The following is a 22,608-nucleotide window of genomic DNA, read 5'->3' as shown; positions in this document are numbered from 1 at the left end:
ACTTTGTATGGTGACAGATGGTAACTAGACTTATTTCAGTGATCATTTTGCAATGTGTATAAATATCAAATCATCATGTTGTAAACCTGAAACCAATGTAATGTTATATGTCAATTATACCTTAATAAAAAAAAAATTTTTAAATAGTTGACCAGTACCTGCCTTTAGCAGCCTTCATTTAGCATTCAGTGAAGAGAGATTGGTTTTCCTCTGGGCACAGATAGGCTGTATATATGCAGTGAGGACAGTGTGTGCTATGCTGACTATAGGTATGTGTTCATACACCTCACCACCTGCTTCGTATTCATTCTGGCACAGAGCTACAGCCTGGCTTTCTGTTCCCCATGCCAGCCAGCTCTAATTAATTTATGTCTTTACCTCTTTGCCATAGCACACTAAGGAAATGGAGTTTCCACTTTAAAACTCAAGTTTATTAAAAATGAAACAACATGGTGATCGTTGGTTTTTAAAATGCTTAAAGAAATTCTAAGTGGAAAGCAGGGAACAAGTTGCAGAAGAGGAAGAGAAATGAGGTAATAAAGACAAGGACAGTTAAAAGGAGAATAAAATAACAAAGAAAAGTGGGTAAGGTTGACAGGAGACAAATTGGAAAGGGAGAAAGGGTCAAGGAAGAAGCAGAAGGGAAGAAGAGAGACAGGAAAAGCAATGATAGGTACTTGACTAATGGTTTCAACCAAGGAAATAGAAAAAGTGAAGGCCAGAGTAAGAATAAGGGAGAAAAAGAGTTAGAGACATCCATGCCTCAAGACTTGCAGATTATTGGTGGCCTGGGGGAGTGTGGAGAGGGGTAGACCTCTTACTAACGGAGTTAGGTGTTTGAATTTCTTTGGACAATCTGCCAGGGAAACTGTCCCCTGCATATGCTAATTCAGATTCAAAAATAAGAGCTGCCAAGACATTACTGAGCTTGCCTGGCCTGTAATGGCAGCAGAATTCACTGAGGCATATTTAACCTGAACTTTCTAACGAAGGTCTTAAATAAACAGTCACCAGATGTAACTGAAAATTAGAATAAGGCTTTCAATCGTGAGTGTTCCTGTAGGAAAAGTCTGAAAACCCTTCATGTTGCTTTTTCCAAAGTTTTTAGTCATTGTGGTTTTTAACCCTGGCTGGTATGTTAGCAACTGGTTCATTGCTGGATTCTGAATCCTGCTAGTATTTACTTTTTAACATTCTGCAGGGCAGGGAAACTGGCTCGCACCTGTGATGGAAGTAAAGCCCCATGGCAGGAATGTTCGTGCTATCTATAACAAAGAAACTTTTGAGGACTTGGATTCTAATGGGACCACCAGAAACTCCTTCCCCCAAAGCTAGGAAATCCAGAACGGGTCTTCTCAGCGAGCCCAAATCTGCAAAACTAGAGTTGTCAGAGGAAGGTAGAACTGACAGGAGGCCTAAGAAGTTTGGGAAGGTGTCATTTGGCTTCTGGTCCAGATCCAGAGTCTGGAAACTTGGCACTACCTCCCGGGCTTGCAGTGGATCCCGTGCTGGCAACTGGATGCTTTGTTGAGTCTAGGAATTGATGATCACCAGTAGCTTGTGGGTAGCTTTCGCTGTTGAGTAGATGCCTTCTGTTACAGTTGGAGCTAAACACCCTCCTTGCTTACATGTTTCTTAGGTTAAGTGATAGGTTATGTGATTTTCACTAATGAATAGCAATAATAATCCAGACAGATTTATATTTGTCAATAGGCTGTTTTTTCATATACATACTGCTCTATCTTAATATAGTTAGGTTTGGGTCTCTAAAAAATCATGGGGCCCTACCAGGCTCAAGTGTTTCTTTGCTAGATGAAGCTCATTACCTCCAGGTATGCAGAATTCTCATCAGTGGTCAGTTCATTCAAACATACTATTCAGCAGTCAGGGTGATCAGTGTATCCTGGTTTGCCTGGGACATTTCTGGTTTTAGTGCTGGAGGTTCTCCATTCCAGGAAGCCCCTAGTCCCAGGCAACCCAGAATAGCTGGTCACCTTTTCATCTCCTACGTGCTGATATAGCTAGCAGAGACCCTAGAAATCACGGTGACCCCTACCCACTCATTATAAAGTGCTAGTTAAAACCAAGGAGTCCTCTTTATCAGGTTATTTTCCTTCTCTTTCATGTATTTCCTAGATTGGAGTAGATAATTAAGTACCATGATCAAAGATATAACCATCAGACTGTGTTAAAGAATAAAATTAAACAAAAAAATACTGCAATGTGCCAGTAAAACTTTCATAATCCAGGTTGGGATTTAAAAATTAGTCAAAACCACAAAGTGAATCAAAAATTATTATTCAGGACCTGTATACTGTTTGGTACATCAAAGAGATTATTTATAAAATAGTAGCATTTCAGAGAGTTTAAAGAATAAAAATACAATGGACACACCATCATTCTATCTAGTTCCACCTTTCCCCCTGGATAATGTTCACAATAACATAAAGGAAAATGTTCATGACAGCGTAAAGAAAATGTTCATGACAATGTTCAAAAATAATGTAAATGTTCACAATTGAAGACTAGTCTGAAGGCCAACAGGTGGTGTGTCTACTTCTGGCACAGCTACTAACAGACCACTGGCCCCAGATAAGCCATTCAATTCCCCAGATCCTAGAATAGTCTTATCTGAAAATGCAAGTGTTGGCAAGAATTTCCCATGGGACATCTAGCAGAGGAGAACTATTAGAAGTCAGGAGACTCACGCTATAATTTTTGTGTTCCATTTACAACCACGTGGCCTTGGGTGAGTTAGCCTCCTAGTTTCCTCAGACATAAAAAGGAAAGTCATTTACAGCCTACAGAGCATGGTTCTTGTGAAGATCATGATAATGTAGGAAACATGCTCAAACGTCGAATTCTGCTGTCCTACACAGTGGCCCCTACAGCTTAAGGCAGCATTTAACATGGGTCATTATTTAGTAATAAGTGGCCTGTGAGCCAAATGTGGTCCACTACCTATTTTTGTAAAACACACACACACACGTAGAGTCATCAAAACCAGTCATGCTCATTCATTTTCATTTACACCCTGTCAATGATTGCTTTCATGCTGTGATAGCAAACTTGACTAGTTAAGTTGCAACGAAGACTGTATGACCTGCCAAATCTATATATAGTCTCTAGCCCCTTACAGAACTGCTTTTCTGCTGATCTAACAGAAAGGTTGCAGGTTGATGCTCCAACCTCGAAGACTTCTCTCAGGTTCTGTGTCACTATATGATCTCAAGCAAATGATTTACTCTCCCTGGTTCTCTGTCTCTCATATTTCTAAAAACAGGGGAGTACAAATCCAACCCCTTCTTTCCTCACAGAAATGATGTTAAGGTAGGTAAGAACACAAAAGCACTGATCTTTTCTAAAAGAAAGATTATTTAAATTCAAAGTAGTATTCATAAGGTGGGTGCTGTTAGATGATTCAGAAGTGATGACTGATGTGTGGTTATTCTTTGATATTAGATCTCTTGTGTATATCAGTGGGGGATTACTTAGATCAGTGAGAGCATACAGACCCCTGTACCAGGGTACTACATCAAACTAAAATAACGCACCAGAATTGAATTTAATCATAGTATCCAGTCAGGAGTGTGAGTTTTAATTGCTTCTTTATCCCTTTATCCTCTGAAAGACTACCATTAAACATTTACAAGACGTGAACTTCAGATGATGCCAACAGCTCTGCTGAGGTCACCTGATAGCTGGCCATTTTAATCCTGGACTGAGAGAGAAGGGCCTTCAGGCACATAAGGAAGGACTGTTCCCCAGACAGAAGAATAGTGGTGGTGGTAGCACATGGGTTGGTTTGCAGAGCAAATACCAGAGATATTTGTTTATGTTAAAACTTTAATTTGTATTTGATTCTTGGACGCATGACTGATATCCAGACTGGCTAAGCACACACACAAGTGATTTTCACATCTTTGCCTAGCAAGTGTAAATACTGGGACCTCGTCTTCCCTAAGAACTCCATCAAAGCTCCAGGGAGAATCTCCCTAAAGGAGCAATTCTTAATGTATCTGAAAGCAGCTGCCTAAGGAGACCAAGTCTGATCTTTGAAAGTGACACTGGCCCAGGTGCAGCCCGTTTATAGACCCTACATACGAAACTCCAGATTTATGGCATAGATAAATTAGTAGGCAATCATTTGCTCTATAAAAAGAGTCTTCCCTTTACAAGCTGGTTCACTGCCATGTTCTTTTACTGATCTATTGCCACTAGTGCAGTTCCAGTGAAATCTAATTGTTAGAAATGCAGTACACATATGCCTTTTCATCGCTGATCTGGATGGAAAGATGAAGAGTAGGGTGCACTCAGAATCCCCTTGTGTCCTAAAATGTAGCTTTTGTCCATGTCTTCTGTTCTCAGCCTAGGAGCTTCACGTTACTATCTCAAAATTGGCTGGGAAGAATGGGGTGCACGATTCTTTCTTACAACAATTAAACAATTTTATGTGACTTTGTTGACTACCTCATTCTGATTATCTGCATGAAATTTCAAAAAAATGAAGGATCAGTCATACAGGAATAGGCTAACGGGCCTTTGGGTGATGAGTCATAGGAATATTACTAACAGCTACCCTACTGAGCATTATCATATGCCCAGCCGCACTCTGCTTCACTAGCTCATTGAAGCTTAAACAAACCTAAAAGATAGTTGTCATTATTATTATTCCTATATTATAGACAGGAAAATCAAGTCTATATTTTACCTCTCTTGAGGTAAAATACCATACCATAAGCCAATACATGCCGAGTCAGAATTTAAACTCAGTGTGATTGGCTCTATAATTTGTGCTATTAGCCAGTCTGTTTTATTGATGAGTAAAGCAACTTTCAGATGCTGAAATGTAGGAGCAAGAACACTACATATTTCCTACTTTTAAGAAGCTGGTATGTTAATTAAAAAGAAGCTAGTAAGAATATCTGCTTCAGCCCATAAGAGAGAAACTGGTATTAGATTTGTCCTTTGCTTTAAAAACAAACAAATAAACAGTGCCTGGGTCACTCAGTCGATTAAGTGTCTGCTTCAACTCGGGTCATGATCCCTCGATCGTGGGACCAAACCCCACATCAGACTCCTTGCTCAGCAAGGAGCCTGCTTCTCCCTCTGCCTGTTGCTTCCACTGCTTGTGCTCTCCCTCTCTCTCTCTCTCTTTCTGACAAATAAGTAAAATCTTTAAAGCAAACACAGTAGAAAACTGTGCAAAATACATCAAAGAGCTAATTTCATACATTGGACAGTAGGACAGAATGCCAGAGAAGAGGTAGCTAAACCAAAAAAGTGATCCAGAAATCTTCATAAGGTTCTCTTTGAGTCTTTTGTTGCATTCTGAGCTGAGCATGTATAGGGTTAAAATTCTACAAGATGCAGCAAAGAACAGCTATCAGGTTGCTGGAGGCTGAACAATTTCCAGAGCCCATGGGGCTGGGAGAATGTTTAATTCCGATCAGCCAAAGTGGAACAAACTTGTTGGGTATGTGGTGCATGTGACAGACTGGAGAAGTTCTCTCCCAGCCCTGACTTCTGTGAAAAGAAAGCTTTCAGGGAGACAAGGCATTTCTCCACAAACAGAAGTGATCCTAAAAGCTAAGAGGGACAGTAGCCATTTTGACAATCCATTGATCATAGGCAGAGTGGGTTTTGCCCTCAATAAGCAGAATGGATTTAGATGTCTGTTACCAAGCATGAAACGTTGAATTAGAAGAAAGGGAAGGATATAATTGTGGAGATGTACATTGCATTCTATTATGGAATCTTATAGAAGCAATTTCAAAAAAAAAAAAAAAAAACAGGTTCATGTGAGAAGTTACCTGGAAAGAAAGGATGGGTGATTATGTGGGCATGGGTTATCAGGGGATGGCAGATTCATAGGATTGCCCTTTCCAACCACTCTGTGAGGCCAAAACTCCCTATCCTGTGGTCTTCATCTTTAAGATGAAGGGATGAATTCAGCACAAGGCAAAAAAAAAAAAAAAAAAAAAAAAAAAGTCTACTGATCCTCTCACCAGACTCTTTTGCTTCTAATCATCATCATAACCTTTAAGCCGAACTTTATTCATCTGTAAAACGAGGATAATAATAATTAGAGAATCATTATGATGATTTGATAAGATAATGAATGTCAAATGTTTAGTTAAGGCCATGGAACATAGAAAGTACTTAGTAAATCCTGGCTATGATTATGGTCATGATTTTGTTACCTTTTTCATCATTAAATGATATGTCATTATACAGAACCAATATCCTGGAGACAATAATCAGGAGTGCTATTTCCCAGTCTCTGTACCATGCCCATAGTGAGAGACATCCTCATAAACAGTCTTTGTTGCATTAAAATCAGTGACTTGGAGAGAACAAGGCTTTTTCCCTTTTGAATTTCATCTGTGACATCCCAAGTAGTTTTGGATGTAATCTTAGTCAACTCCCTTTCTACAGATATACTCTACTAGATGGAAAGTTCTGTGAAATTCCATGAGAGCACACACGTTTAAGTTATGCCCACCATTGTTTGCCCAGGGCTTAGCAAGGTACTTGGTACTTAGTAAGAGTTCAGTAGATAACAAATGAATGAACATGATCTGCTTTTCAAAAGCTGTATATCCAGGCCATGTTTGGCAGAATCCCTAGGGCCTGTCTTGCTGTGCAGCAATGAGTTCGACATTGGAAATGTCACTGTGATCATCCTAAGTAGTCATTTAACTTATTTATAATAACAGAACAATTGTTTCTATTCTGTATGAAGTTATCTTTTTATTTTATTTTATTTTATTTGACAGAGTGAGAGGGAGAGAGAGAGCATAATCAGGGGGAACATCAGGCAGAGGGAGGGGAAAAGCAGACTTCCTGCTGAGCAAGGAGCCTAATGTGGGTGGGACTCGATCCCAGAACTCTGGGATCATGAGTGAGCCAAATACACATGCTTAACTGACTAAGCCACCCAGGCACCCTATTCTGTATGAAATTAAACAAGAAATAATTCATGCTTCATGTTACATATCCTTCCTAATGAGGTCTTCTTACCAGTTTAATTAGTAAAGGACTGTATATTTTTACCTTTGTCGAGAATTCTAAAGTCTTTAAGTAAAATGACTTAGGAGATGAAACAGTAGGACTCCTGGTATTATTTATAAATTTTGTGCTGGAAACTATTTCAGGGTTCGTAGCAGCAAATCTCAAGCACTATTTACCTTACCCAGTAATTCAGGAGTTTCAGCATAAATGATGGAACAGCTAATGACATGTTATCCCACAAAGTACCATTAGCTTCCTTTGTCATCCTTGGCCTTTTTTTTTTTTTTTCTTAAAGAGAACACAGAAATGTATCTCACCACAGAGGCATTTAATCAAATGTACTATAACTATATTTTGGGTGGCTATTGAGAATAATCACTATTTCTTCATTATAAGAATTTCCTTAAAATTATATTAATGAGGGCCAACCATAAATGCACTGGAAATTTAGTTACATTTAAATGTTAAATTTGCACCATAGCCTTGTAGATTCTCTATAAGTAGATTGCCAGGAGCCAGGATCTTTTCACAAGTGTTAGCATCTAATGGATAATTCTGGAATTGATGTTTTTCTTTAAGTGAAATATGTTTGCATTAAATGCATATTCATTTCCAAGCTCCTTCTTAAACATTTACTTCTTTTGTTTTGGAATTCACAAAGCTTTTTGTGTTTAGCTTATTTTTTCCTTCACTGAGTAATAATTTTTAGAAAGTTATATTTTAGAAGGTTTTATGTGAAAAGAAAGTTTCATCCTTCTAGTGGATAGTCGGCTAAAGGGGCTACATTTAACTGCCAAATGGGAACCTCTCAGGTGACCAAGAAAGAAAAAGCTTATTTGCATAAATAAAATGAAAGCTCAATAGATGAGCCAATTATTTACCAAAATATTCATCATCTAATTGGTGAATTCAACATCTGATTTTGCTCCATTTTCAAGGATGATGGCTTGAGGCAAGAATTATTCACCATGTGTCTATTATTGTTTTTCCTTGGAAGCTGAGGTGGAGGAAAGTTTACTAATATTTTGCAGCATTAGCCAAGTAATTTGTCATCTCTTTGTTGAACCGCCTGCCTTGCACAAAATCATGGACACACTTATTTTGGATAAATTTATGCTGTCTGACACATAAATGAATATGGAGAATAGAAAGAAATCAAGAGACTCTCACTCCCAGATCAGTTGTCTTCATTGACTTAAGCTACTTCTAAATTGATTCACATAACACCATCTTCCTGGTTTCTGGATATGATACATGTATTCATTAGTACTTAAATTTTATTATATTTTTAAGATAGCCTCTTTTCAGCTGGGATTGTTTTTAGTAGTAAAACTTTATTTTATATATGGTTTCCTATTTTCCATGGTGTATCTTCTTGTGACCTTGACACTATGGTATCTAGAAGTGAAAACAAGCCCATCTCGGTGCAGGCTCATGGTCCATCCAGCCCATAATTCTGCTTCTGACAATGGCCCCCAGAGGAATTTTGTGGAGATTTTGGCTATCCAGTTTGACATGACCTAAAATTATTAAGTGTACCCTCTCAACTAGCTTCATTTCTTTGAAACCAAGTATGGCTTCATCAGTGGTGAATTTATACTTGCTACCCTAAAAGGTGCAATTTTAGCCTGTCCTACTTATTGGGGGGGATAATGGAGATCAACAGTGTAACTGGAAAGGCTTTCAAGACTGATTCCAATTCCAAATAATGATACCAACCCTCAGGTGGACTTCCTTGCAAAGAAATACCTGTTGCTTCTTTTCTTTGTGTGATAGCCAGTTAGTTCTGTATGCACAGCAAACATTCGCTTCCACAGCAAGCCAACCTTTTTGGTTGTAGCATAGTTTAATCAAAGGTTCTTTGAATAGGTAGAAAACCCCTTTCTCTTTTCTTACAACCTTTTTTTTTTTTTTTAACTTTTTAATCATCATAAAGAAGCCAAGGCTTACTCTTACAAAAGCCATGATTTCTTTTTCCTTATAAACTATGTGTTAAAGTGCTTGGATTTCATAACTCCATTAGCCTGGCCATGTGGAAGTGAGACTTACTGGTCAGAGGCTCATAGAGTCTCCCTTTGTGACCACTTTCAGGAACAGACATCCTCCTGTCAAATGGTTGGCCTTCAATACCATAATCATTGAATAGTGGGTGGCAAAATTGGGGCTTCCGCTCTCCCATGTCACCCGGGCATTTCTGCAATACTCCTGCCAACGAGTCTTGGAGAATTATTAATATTCAGTATAGGAAATAAGTCTAGAACAGCATGTCCATGTAATACTTCCAATTTGTCTCATTTCCTTTGTCTCTGCTGGCCAAAAGAATGGGAGGTGTTAAGCAGAGACAAAGGTTTGTATCTTTTTTTTAATTAAATTTTTTATTTTTTTATGAACATATAATGTATTTTTATCCCCAGGGGTACAGATCTTTGAATCTCCAGGTTTACACATTTCACAGCACTCACATACCCTCCCCAATGTCCATAACCCCACCCCCCTCTCTTGGCCCCCCTCCCCCCAGCAAACCTCAGTTTGTTTTGTGAGATTAAGAGTCACTTGTGATTTTTCTCCCTCCCGATCCCATCTTGTTTCATTTATTCTTTTCCTACACCCAAACCCCCCACGTTGCATCTCCACTTCCTCATATCAAGGAGATCATATGATAGTTGTCTTTCTCCGATTGACTTATTTCACTAAGCATGATACCCTCTAGTTCCATCCACGTCATCACAAATGGCAAGATTTCATTTCTTTTGATGGCTGCATAGTATTCCATTGTGTATATATACCACATCTTCTTTATCCATTCATCTGTTGATAGACATCTAGGTTCTTTCCATAGTTTGGCTATTGTGGACATTGCTGCTATAAACATTCGGGTGCACGTGCCCCAAAGGTTTGTATCTTAACACCTGCTTTCTATTGCACAGTAGCTTCATAGCTTTTTTTGCATCTGTAGCCAGAAATCAAAATCTGTTAATTTGAGCAGAATTATTGGAAAACCCAGGATAATTTTAAGGTTTTCATTGTAAATACTGTACTAGAAACAATCTTTAGTCTTTTTAATGCCAAGACCCACATACATTGAATGTTCTGACAGTACATTCTGTCAGAAACCATTTTTTAACAGATGTTTCCTTATTGAGCATCTTTCCCCAAGTGTGGAGAGAAACTGCAGAAAAGAATTTATGAGGAATCACATTGGCTCAGATAGGTGGGACTTTTACTGACAAGAGGCTATGGAAGTGGATAATAAGTTCTATATGGACAAAGGGAGAATAATAAATTGGGACCAATATATAACAAGAAGTAAGATTCAAAATCACCCCTCCAAAAGAAGTATCGATGTTATTTTGTGTTACAAAAATGGACAGAAGCACAGAGTGGTATGGGTGTTTCTCTCCAGCTATATATGAAGCTATAAATACACATACACACATAAATAATAAACTCAAAGATAAAAACCTTATCATATACGAATGTGATTATTCACCTAAGGTTTGTAGGGAGAAGGTACTAAATTACAATTTTCTAAAAGGTAAAATTATGAAGCTCATGTGGAAGTTGGAAGGCTGTTCAAGAGGGAAATAAGAATATTAATGGGTTGGCCCTGGCCCGACTTATCAAAAAGAAAAGAGAAAGGACCCAAATAAATAAAATCATGAACGAAAAAGGAGAGATCACAACTAACACCAAAGAAATACAAACTATTATAAGAACATACTATGAGCAACTCTACGCCAATAAATTTGACAATCTGGAAGAAATGGATACATTCCTAGAAACATATAAACTACCACAACTGAACCAGGAAGAATTCTGGGTTTTTTTGTTTTTGTTTTCCTTTTCCTTTTTCGCTTAGAAGTTGCTTTCTTTTCTGGAGAGCTATGGGTTAGGAAGCTATTAATTAACTGCTTCTTACTCCAATTTTCAATGATATTTAATACCATAGGGATAAAGCTGCCCTTTTTGAAAAGAAAGATTAAATGTCTACAAAGTCCATGAATTGATTTTCTAATTGTTTTGGCAATAATGTTTTTCATTGATAATGTTGCTAAAAGAAATAATAATTTTAATTAAAGTTTAAATGTCTTTTAGATTTTATAGATACTAGGGGGACCATTTTCTTGCAGGGAATAAGTTAAGACCATAACATTCTTCTCTAACCCCACAATTATGATCAGGGGAATGTCTGTAATCCATTCCATTGCAATTAAATTGCATACCCCAGACTGTTCAAGATCTGTTTATAAAGGAGAAATGGATTTTCCACAGCTGATTGCCTGTTAGTGCATCTTTCATGCAACATTGCAGCAGCCAATGTATGTGCTGAAATAACAGACTTGAATTTAAACTTTCAAAGCTTTCAAATGTCTTTCAAAAACTTCTCATTGCATGAATTGCCTAATTTGTGTACATGAAAATCCACTGATTACAAATGAATGAGAGTCAACCTATGAAAAGAGGAGGATATGAGAATCTTTGTATATTTGCTCCCCCCCACCCCGATCTTTTTAGGAATTAGCAGGTATTCAGTCTTGTTCCAATATCCTGCACGACCACAGTCATTACTGAGATCTCTCTGTGAAGATTGGAATCTGCTGTGAACAGTATGGGGCAGGTTGGATATTTCTTACAATATTCATTGGACCATCTTCACCCAGTCACACAGCTGGAAAATATTTTCTGACATGAATGTTTATAGAAAAAGATTCAGAGAGGAGAGAAAGGGATGGGAAGGAGGAGAAGGAAAAATAATCCAAACAGGTCGAGGTGGGGTCATATAGAACAGACATCATGGCCCAGCTATTTCATCTTTAAGAACACTTGTCAGAACTTTAACTTACTAAATTCCAACTTTAAGTCCCTCCAAGTTGCATTTAATTGATCAAGTTGCTGTGTATATATCGGGTCATCCCTATGGATCTCTAACATCTGTAATAAAGTACTAAATGAATGCCTACTAATTTTGACCAGAACCTTGAAAGTCAGATCCTAGGAGCCCCATTTCATGAGTGAGAAAACTAAGACTAAAAAGGCCTTATATGATTCACCCAAAGTCACCCAGTTATTAAGCAGAAGAGTTTGAATTTGAACCTAGGCCCATCTGACTGTAACACCTGTGTTCCCAGCTATATCTCCCTGTGTAGGTCTAACTTCTTGGCTGACATACTCAAGGATACATGTCTTCACATCCTTAAATTCCAAGTGTCCCTTAGAAATAATTTCCTAACAGTGAACTACCCTAATAATGCTGTAGTTTTTTTCCAGGGGGTGAATGTTGGCCTTCAGAGCAGACTCCTTCCTACCAGCTTTCTATTTCTAAAAAGCGTTTGATGATTCCCTGTTCAGAGCTCATATACCTGTCAAAAGAGACTGCAATTTATCCCCAGGGAGAGTTAACACTCCCTCCACCCAAGAGAGCATGTCAGGTGCTCTCAAAATTGAAATGCAGGCTCTCCCTCAGTGCTGGTCTTTTAGATTAGTAGCTGTCACTGATAAAATGTCTCCTTGGAATTGCGGAGACAAAGCTGCAAGGCAGCCAAGAGGCCCACCTCCTATCGCCTGTGGTTATCAGCATTCTCATTGGTAATATCAGATTTTCTGGAGTTGTTTTAGTTATATAAAATGTTCATGGGAACTTCGATGATCTCTGAGGAAATGCCTTCTCTAACGCTCCAGTTGTGAGGGGAGGCAGCCAAATTCCCACCCATCTGGCAGGCAAGTTCTTTCAATCTGAGACTGAACGGGAATTTCAGAGGCCTGGAGAGGGCACACACAAGTCTATCTTGCTTCTATTTTTTCAGTCTGGAATTTGGAGCCTTTCCCATAACCCATCATGCAGTATCTTTAAGAAGCGCTGGATTGCAGGAAAACAACCCCAAGTGAGCCATACTCTGTCTACTGGAGTAAAATGTCCTTTCCTGTTTCTTCGTGTACATGATTCTAATTCATCTTCCATCTACCCTCGGTGACTTTCATTCCTTGAACTTCACTCTTGACTTTGTCCTTAACTTGCACATGAATTTGTATTCCACCTGAAGCTCTCTGGGATCCAGACAGCATATGCTCCTCACAGGCTCAGCTGGTTCTAAAATGTCACAGTTTCTGTTAAAATGCTTCTTGCTCCTACCAAAGTAAGCAAACAGATTTGTCTCTCCTGGGTGTGCTGTGAGATCATGACATAAGGAATCTTCTGGTTTTAAAATGGACCTCTGGCCTTTTCACTGGGAATTTTGATTATCTTCATCCATATGCTTTCTAGAGAATTTCAGAAACTAGGATATTCTCATGTGGCCCTGGTCTTTGTCACCTGCCCCCAGATGATACCTCTTCTCTAGCCTTCTCTTCACCACCATGATGTTTACAGAACTCCACCTCTACATTCCTCTGGAGATGTCCCTAAGATGGAACTCTAGTCTCCCTGCCTTCCTGCCCTTTGGTTCCCAAAGTCTCCCCATTCCATCTATTTTCAGCTTAATACATTCCATCTATTTTCAGCCTAATATTCAGGACTTTCCACAGTTGGTTACCAATAATTTATCTGCCAATAATTAACCTAAGTTACCCACACAAACACATCACCCAAAGTAGAATGCTCACATACTCTCACTTGGAATGTCTTCACCCCATCTCTTGTCTGTTGATATCTTAAGTATTTATGTTAAAATTCTCTTTTACCACTCCGTATCAATCCTGACCTTTCTCTGTTGTGGCCCTAGAGACTGTTTTGGACTGCATACTAACAAATCACTCCTTCCCTCTGGCTTATGATTGGGTTTGGCCATGGGGAAGCCCCATAGGATACAGGAGGCACCGGCAGGAAACTGATTGATTCCCCGACTTCTACAAATAGCTATGGCTCCCCTGGTGACCCTCTCCTGAAGCCAGAGCTGCTCTCTTTGCCTTCCAAGCCTAGGAGTGGTAATGTCTCTTTCTTGCCAGCCTTGGGATGCTTCATCATCTCTTCTGAGCTTTATTTAACCCCAACCACTCTTTGTAAATAGTCCTTTCATCAAATTCTCCACATTACTTTTTTGGAGGACCCATCTGTTTCCTACAAGGACTCTGACTGGTACAGCACATTCAAGGCCCAGTTCACTCAGAAAATTCACCAGTTTCATTCATTAGCTCAACAAATACACATTCATCTTTTATTTGGCACTATATTATAAGCATTGGTGACAGAGCAGAGAACAAAACAGAGGTATTACCTTCAGAGAGTTTACAGTTTAGTGGGGAAATCAGATGTCAAACATAAAATTATAACAAAAGGTGGTGGAGATTATAAGAGAAGTATGGAGTGCACACAGCAAGAGGACCTAGTCTAGGGGCCAAAGGTCATTCAGATACACGAGGCATCTGCTGTTTCTTTGTCCTTTCCTCATGGCACTCAGTACATTCTGTGTTATTATTGCTTGTGGACACTCTGTCAAAAGCTCTCTCTTTTTTTTTTTTTTTTTTTTTAAAAGCTCTCTTTTGAAAGACAGAAGCAGCTGTGTCTTTTTCATCTTTACGTCTGCCTCAGTACTTAGACCACTGCCCAGAGTATTGTAGGAACTCAAGTACAATTGCCCAATTGAACTGGACCGAACCTTCTGAATATTTGTGGACCTCAACTCCAGCCCATCCACTGACAGATCCCACTTTTTCAGAGCCATGGGCTAACAGAAAACATGTTTTACCAGTTTAGAAAGAAAAATCATTGAATTGGAAGGACTTTCCTCTACAAGGGTGAAGGGTTTGATAGGCATTGTCAGCTTAATACACCCTGTTTTGGATATTTCCTGGCAGGCACTGGAGTCATTAGTTGTCAGAGGTGACCACTGAATTTTTCTTTTATACTTTTTTTTTTTTTTCTTCACTGGCTTATGTTTGTTTAATAGCACTATAGCTGAACTCAGTGTGAAATATGAATGGAGATAAATCCAAATTCTACTTCAGAACAAGAAGTTTAGGGACTTAGATAGAGGTAAACCTTGGCACGAAGTTTTAAAAACTTGGGCTGGGATAGAGAAAATCTAGACAGCATGCTAAGGCCCGAAGATCATAGGAACAAGGACAAGGTCCAATCCACAGGGCAGGAAGTAGAGGACTATAGGAAGAGAACTCTATTAACATGGTAGACCAGAAGTTTATAGACACATTCCTCCCCCAAAAACTATTTTGGGTAAAATTATAACTGTCTTTCTATAATACATGGCTTAATGAGGCAAAATAAGGAAATTCCTCAGAGATGAAAAATGATAAAGCAAGAATTTATAGAGGTAAGAAAACTCTGGAGCCTGGCATTTGTGTGAGGATATCTGCCAATTTGTTTCCCTGGATCATGGTTTTGAATGAGCAGTGAGTGCATCTGGAGACAAAAGGACCCTAGTGTCCTTATATAAGATATTGATTAACTTTGGCTAAATATATGAGCTAAGATTTCTAGGGTCTCCACTGATGGAATTGAAATAAAGTGTGTCAACTCCAAACTAGTAAATTGGAGAGAAAGAAGGAATGATGGGGGGAAAATCAACACAGAGGAAAGCAAGAAAGGAAAGGGAGAAAAAAAAACAAATCTAGAAAACACAATTAACAAATAGAAAGCAAAAACTAGTATGGCATAAATGAATTTAACTTAATAGTAATCACAATCTTCATAAAGAAATTATACTGTCCATGGGGTGCCTGGGTGGCTCAGTGGATTAAAGCCTCTGCCTTCAGCTCAGGGCATGATCCCAGGGTTCTGGGATCGAGCCCCACATCGGGCTCTCTGCTCAGCAGGGAGCCTGCTTCCCTTCCTCTCCCTCTGCCTGCTCTCTGCCTACTTGTGACCTCTGTCTTTCAAATAAATAAATAAAATCTTACAAAGAAATTATACTGTCCAGTTAAAATTCAGACTGTTAGACTAGATTTTTAAAATTCAGCTTTAAAGTCTTCATAACAGAAGCCTCTAAAAACATAAGGAGAAAGGAAGAGTGCAAGTAAAATAATGGGAGAAGACATACGAGGGTAAAGGAAGAAGGTATGGCTGTATTAAGTATTAGGAAAAACTAACTTCAAGAAGAAAAGCATTACTAAAAATGAAGAGGATAACTACGCATTAATAAAGATGTTCAATTTACCAGGAAGCTGTAACTCTAAATTTGTGTGCCCCTAATAGTGTAAGTTTGAAATATATAAAAAAGAAATTGCTGGAACTGCAAGAAAAAAGAAATCCAAAATCACAGAGGGACATTTTCACATATCCCTCTCAAAATTGATAGCTCAAATAGAAAATAAATCCGTTAGGTGTTAAGAGATTTGAAGAAACAAGCGTGATCTCACGCATATACACAGCATACAGGAATCACGTTCTTTTCCACACATGGAACATTCGTAAAAATGGATCACACAATAGGCCACAGAGAAAATCTCAATGGATTGAAAAGAAACTGTATCGTATAACCTGTATTCTCTATCGGTTCAATTAGAAATCAGTAATGAAAAAATAAGGGAACCCCATGCATTTTAAAAATTAGAAAACACATTCTAACTTGTGTGTCAAAGAAAAAAATCAAACCAGGAATTGGTGAACATTTAGAACTCCGTGATCTTGACCATACTCCACAGAGCTGGTGGGCTATAGGGCTGTAGATAGCCGAAGCAGCAGTAGGAGGAAGATTGCAGCCTTATTGCTTATGCTGGAGACAGAACACTGCAAAGCAATAAACTGAACATTCACCTCAAGATGTTAGAAAAAGAAAAGCAAAAGCAAATAAAGCAAAAAGCAAATAAAGCAAATTTTTAAAAAAGCAAATAAGGAAGAAGGAGGGAAGCAATAAACATGAGTAGACATCAATGGAAGGAAAAGCACTCTATAGTAGAGTGTTCAAAAAAGTTCTTTATTTTTTCTTTTCTTTTTCTTCTTTAAAAGATTTTTTTTTTATTTATTTCACACAAAGACACAGCGAGAGAGGGAACACCAACAGGGGAGTGGGAGAGGGAGAATCAGGCTTCCCGCTGACCAGGGATCCTGATGCAGGGCTCCATCCCAGCACCCTGGGATCATGACCTGAGCTGAAGGCAGATGCTTAACGACTGAGCCACCCAGGTGCTCCCCCAGTCTTTTTTTCCAAAAGACTAATAAGACTGACAAACTGCTGACAACAGCTGCTGATGAACAAAAAAGAGAGAAGACACTAATAACTAATATGGAGAATGAAAAAAAGTTCATTCCTATACATGCAGACATAAACAGAGATAAAAACGGGATATTACTGATAATTTCATGCTGATTATTTTGATTTTGATTATTTTGAATATTTGGGCAAAACTCACACATTCCTAAAAAATATAATTTCCAAAGTTAATTCAGGAAGAAATACAAAATCCCAGTAGCCCCATAACCAGGATAGAAATTAAATCATTAGTTAAAATATTTCCCATAAGCAAATTATCAGACTTAAATGGGTTCTTTTGGGTTTGGGGTTTTTTTTTTCTAGATTTTATTTATTTATTTGATAGAGAGAGACACAGCAAGAGAGAGAACACAAGCAGAGGGGGAGGGAGAATCAGGCTTCCTGCTGAGCAGGAATCCTGATGCAGGGTTCCATCTCAGGACCCTGGGATCATGACCTGAGCTGAAGGCAGACGCTTAATGACTGAGCCACCCAGACACCCAGATGCGGGGACTTAGATGGTTTTGTAAAGAGTTCTTTAAAAAAAAAAAAAACAACAACAACAAAAACAAAAACCAGGAAATGAATCATTCTTACACAAACTGCTCCCGAGTGTACAAAAGAAGGAACACCTGCCTTTTAATGAATCAGATATATCCTTGATGCTAAAAAAGGATAGCCACAAACAGAAAATGCCGTTTTTTTAAATGTATAATTTACAATTATATGCTCCTTGGAGAAAAGATAACTAACAAAAAGTATGCAAGCTGCATCACAAAACTTTAAAGATGCTACAGAAGACTTGAATAAATAGAAACATTTTCATGGATAAGAACACAATATCCTAATATAAAGATGTGAGTTCTCCTGAAATTGACATGTGGATTAACACAACTTCCATCAAATTCCAAGAATATTTTTTATGCAATTTAAAAATGATTCCAAACTTCATCTGAAAGATCAGTTAAGAATAGGAAGACATTCCTGAAGGGGAAGGAAGAGAAGGTGACAGAATTTGCTCTGCCAGATTATAAGACATAGAAAGCAGTAGTCACTAAGCTACTAGTAGTAATTAAGATACTTCTTATTCTTAGTATCTAAAATATTTTAAGAATTCCTACAAATCAATAAGAAAAGATAAATCTATTGAAAATGAGCAAAAATAATTTCACAAAAGAGAAAACATAAATGACAAAAAATACATATATGAAAACATGTTCAATTTCATTAATAATTTTAACAATTAAAGTTAAAACCATAATGAGATAATATTTCATACCCACAAGATTAGCAAATATTAGCCTGACAAAAGCGAGTGCTAGAGAGGATGTAAGACAAGAGGAGGACTCAGATACTGACAGCAGAAGTGCACATTGAAAAGGGCAGCATTTTGGAATTACACGATAAAATTGAGCACACACCTCTCTATAGCCCAGGAATTTCATTCCTTTATTTAGATGCTAAAGAATGCTGCTAACAACATATAATAATAGAAAACTGGAAGCAACCTGAATGTCCATCATCAGGAAAATGTATAAATAAATAGAATGAAATAATATACAGCAATAAAAAATGAAAATACTACAGTTAAACGTACTGAGTGGGAAAAAGCAAGTCACAGAAATATATCTGGTGTCTGTTTCAAAGGCAGACAGTGTTAAACAATTATTTACTTACTTACTTATTTATTTTTTAATTTTATTTATTATATGACATATAAACATACAGTGAGACTATTTTTTAAAAAGTCAAGGAGTGATTAACACACAAGCAGAACGGAAAAATGGGGACCTCTGGAGGGAGGAAGGGATTGGCAAGGGGTGGGGGAACTCATAAAATGGGCTTCAGAGGTACTGGTTATATCTTCCTTGCATTGGACTGTGGACATACGCGTACTTTTTTATATTGTCACCCGTCATGATACGCACTTGCATTCTCTGCAACCTTATGTGTGTGTAGTTCACTATAAGACAGTACGTCAATAAGTTAATAAGGCAAGAGGATAAAGAACTGCAGTTGGAATCCACAAACTGGGCCCAGGAGGTTCCTAAGGTTGACTAAGGGATGGCAGAGACTCCCCAGGGCTGTGAATCATGGTGAAAGCTAGAAAAAGCTTCACTAGAGAAAGAAGAAAGCTCATAAGTGGGGCAGAGGTACCTGCTGATGTCCTTGGAGGTTGTTGGGAAATCTTATGGAAAGTATCATATCCTTCCCTCCATGATTTGAGAAGAAACCTTGAGCAAAAGAGTGTGAGCTTTCTTTTGTATCCAGGAAGGTACATAATTTGCACTCTGGCAGATACAAAAGTAAATGTTATCTTTTTTTTTTTTAAGATTTTATTTATTTATTTGACAGAGAGAGATCACAAGTAGGCAGAGAGACAGACAGAGAGAGATGGAGGGGAGCAGGCTCGATCCCAGGATCCTGGGATTATGACCTGAGCTGAAGGCAGAGGCTTTAACCTTAACACTGAGCCACCCAGGTGCCCTGCAAATGTTATCTTTTTATAAATAAATAGGATATTTGTATCAGTTACTTAAACAAATAAATGTTTATTTTCTTTTATGTGGCCAATAGTCCAGAAGTAGGCATTGGAGAGCCTGTTCAGTGGCCTAGTGATGTTTTCTAAATCCAGGCTCCTTTTGTCTTTACACTTGGCACTTTTTAGTGTGGGGGCTTTTAGCCCCATGTACTTCCAAACTTTTTATCTCCTTTTTTTTTTTTTTTCATCTACTTTTAACACAGCACAAGGGCATTTTCCTGACTCTTGTTGGGAAAGTAAAGACTTTTCCTAGAACTCTCCTAAAGCCTGCCACTCACATCCTTGTAGTAAGTATGGTGTCCACTTGGCCATTTCTTGCTGCCAGACAGCCTGGGAGAGTAATGCTTTTGCATGGTAGCCTGCACAGTAGGACCAGGAAGAATGAAGTGGGGAAGAGTAGTTTCTGAGCAGTGGTTTCTGAGCAGTTCTTCCACATCTCTGTCGAAATACTTCGCTAAGAATTCTTCCTCTTCCTGAGATCAAGAGTCTTTTACGGTTTGTCTCCATAAGAGTTTCTAAATCTCAGGAAACAAACTGAGGGTTGCTGGAGGGAAGGAGGGTGGGGGGGATGGGTACGGGGGAGGGTATGTGCTGTGGTGAGCACTGTGAACTGTGTAAGACTGATGATTCACAGACCGGTACTCCTGAAGCAAATAATACATTACGTGTTAATTTAAAAAAATTCTTTCTCTTTCCTTCCCAGGAGCCAGTCTAGTTGATGACCTCTATAAATATTTCTCCTTCCATCACTCCCATGGAGATACCATGACTGTCATGGATCCAAAGCAGATGAATGTGGCTGCTGCTGTTTGGGCGGTTGTCTCTTACGTCATCGCAGACATGGAGGAGATGCTGCCCAGGTCTTAGTGAGAACAAGCAAGCAAGCCCTTGTGTCCTTTCTGGCCAGGAATTCTAGGAATGCAGCTCCAGGAAGTCCCTCTTCAACTAACAGTTTGATCTCACCTGATCCATTTTCAAAGCGTAATACTTTCTCATACTTTCTGTTGCCATCTTTCTCAATACTTTCCAAATTCTCTGTTTCTAAAGGAAGAAATGATCCCCACTCCCACATACAGTCAAAATATGGTAGGGATCACAGTGGGGACCTTTCTTTATACCACCTGTGAAAATTATTGTTTCTGCTTTGAAGATAAATACTCAATAAAAATTTGGAAGATCTCTGGTTTTCATGTGTGTGTTTATAAACATTGAATCAAATACAGTGAAACCAATTTTTATGTTATTTTTTGAAGGAGTCGAGGAATGCAAAATTGTAGTATGGTCTTAACTGAATGTGTAGAGGCATTTGGCTTTCTAATTTGTACATTTTCATCTCACTAGAATTTTTAAAATGAAATGTGAGTTTTTTAACTAACAGGAAAAAAAGATGTCACCATTTGGAGATAAAAATCAAGTATATATAATCTAGTTGCCTTACTAAACGTAAATGCTAAGGCCTATCACCAGGTAAGTGATGATAATATTTTATATTTATGTTTTACATATTTCATACAGTATTTCTATGAAGTTGGGGCTTATTCCCATTTTTCTGTTAGTGCAGTTGAAACCCAGTGAGGCTAAATAATACTTACAGAGCCTAATAGAGCAAAAACATTGATCCTTGCCCACTCTGGGAACAATACCTACTGTTCTTTCCACACAATGTCCAGTATTCAGTTAAAAAAAATTTTTTTTAACTGCAAGAAAAAAACAAGTGCATAGTCAAGAGTTAATGCAGATAAGAGAGCCAGACTAAGAGATAACCCAGAGGCTGGAACTATCAGAGGGGACTCTAACGTAACTGTGACTGATACATTAAAGATCCAGGACTATGTGTATGAACAGAAGGAGAATTTCAACATAGAGATGAAAACTATAAAAGAGTCAAATGTCAATGCCAAAATAAAAAATATAATAACAGAGATGAAGCATTTCCTTGTTGGGTACTTTAGCAGAATGAACAAGACTGAGGAAAGAATAGATGAACTCAAAAATAGGTCAATAAAAATGGCCCAAACTAAAGCACAAAAGGAAGAATTAGTGAAGGAAAACAAGGATCAGAATGGAGCTTTCAAAGGACGTGGAGATGCAACATGGGGATTTTGGGGGGTAGGAAAAGAATCGGGAAGGAAACAGACCATAAGAGACTCTTAATGTCACAAAACAAACAGGGTGGTATGGGGCAGGAGGGCGGTCCGGAGAGGGTGGTGGGGTTATGAATTGGGGAGGGTATGTGCTATGGTGAGTGCTGTGAAGTGTGAAAACCTGGCAATTCACAGACCTGTACCCCTGGGGCTAATACATTATATGTTTATTAAAAAAAAAAAAAAAAAAGAATGGAGCTTTCAAGGGTTGTGATCTAATGTGTTTGTGGTCTAACATACATGTAATTAGGTATCAAGGGGTCTAACATACATATAATTAAATATCCAGAAAGAGCAAAGTATCCGTTTTATTAATGGTAATAACGAAAAGAATTGGCAGATACAATAGGTCTTTCATTTCTGGCAAGGCAGCAAACTGGTACTTTGACCCTTAAACTGAAAACCAAAAATTTGGATACTATCTGAGAAACACTTTCTTAAATAAATGAGCTAACTGGTTAAAAGGCAAAGAATATTAGACAAAAAACTAAGTGAAGGGACGAACCAAGAGGGAGACACAGAACATTAAACCAGTTTTCTCTCTGAGAAAATTTGCAGAAGGTGGCAAACTTCACTTCCATTTTCACCGCCTTTCAGGGCTCAGAGGACTCTAGACAAATCCCAAAGCCTGCCATAATAGGGATACTAGAGAACCCCCAATAAAACTGAGACCTCAAAGGATTATACATCAATACTATGGTGAACCAAAAATAAATTTGAAGACTGCCAGGAAAATTACCGTTATTGAATAAGTGGTGAGTGTCTG

The 22,608-nt window shown here is 38.3% G+C and overlaps 1 protein-coding gene across 3 annotated transcripts in view; it reads left to right on the top strand.

Moving 5' to 3' along the window:
* The window catches only part of CPQ (carboxypeptidase Q), a 448,436-nt gene extending 427,559 nt beyond the window's left edge, over positions 1 to 20,877 (top strand). For 2 of the 3 annotated variants that reach the window (XM_059165969.1, XM_059165968.1), the window contains one exon: positions 20,402 to 20,877. In XM_059165969.1, coding sequence (XP_059021952.1) covers positions 20,402 to 20,565 — 164 coding nt within the window. In that variant the 3' untranslated portion in view covers positions 20,566 to 20,877. The remainder of the gene's footprint in view (positions 1 to 20,401) is intronic. The other variant, XM_059165970.1, reaches the window with a different exon arrangement.
* The last annotated feature ends 1,731 nt before the right edge of the window (positions 20,878 to 22,608 follow it).

The sequence above is a fragment of the Mustela lutreola genome, chromosome 3, assembly GCF_030435805.1.
Source record: "Mustela lutreola isolate mMusLut2 chromosome 3, mMusLut2.pri, whole genome shotgun sequence".
Lineage (NCBI taxonomy): Eukaryota > Metazoa > Chordata > Mammalia > Carnivora > Mustelidae > Mustela > Mustela lutreola.
This window is presented reverse-complemented; position numbering and strand designations above follow the sequence as displayed.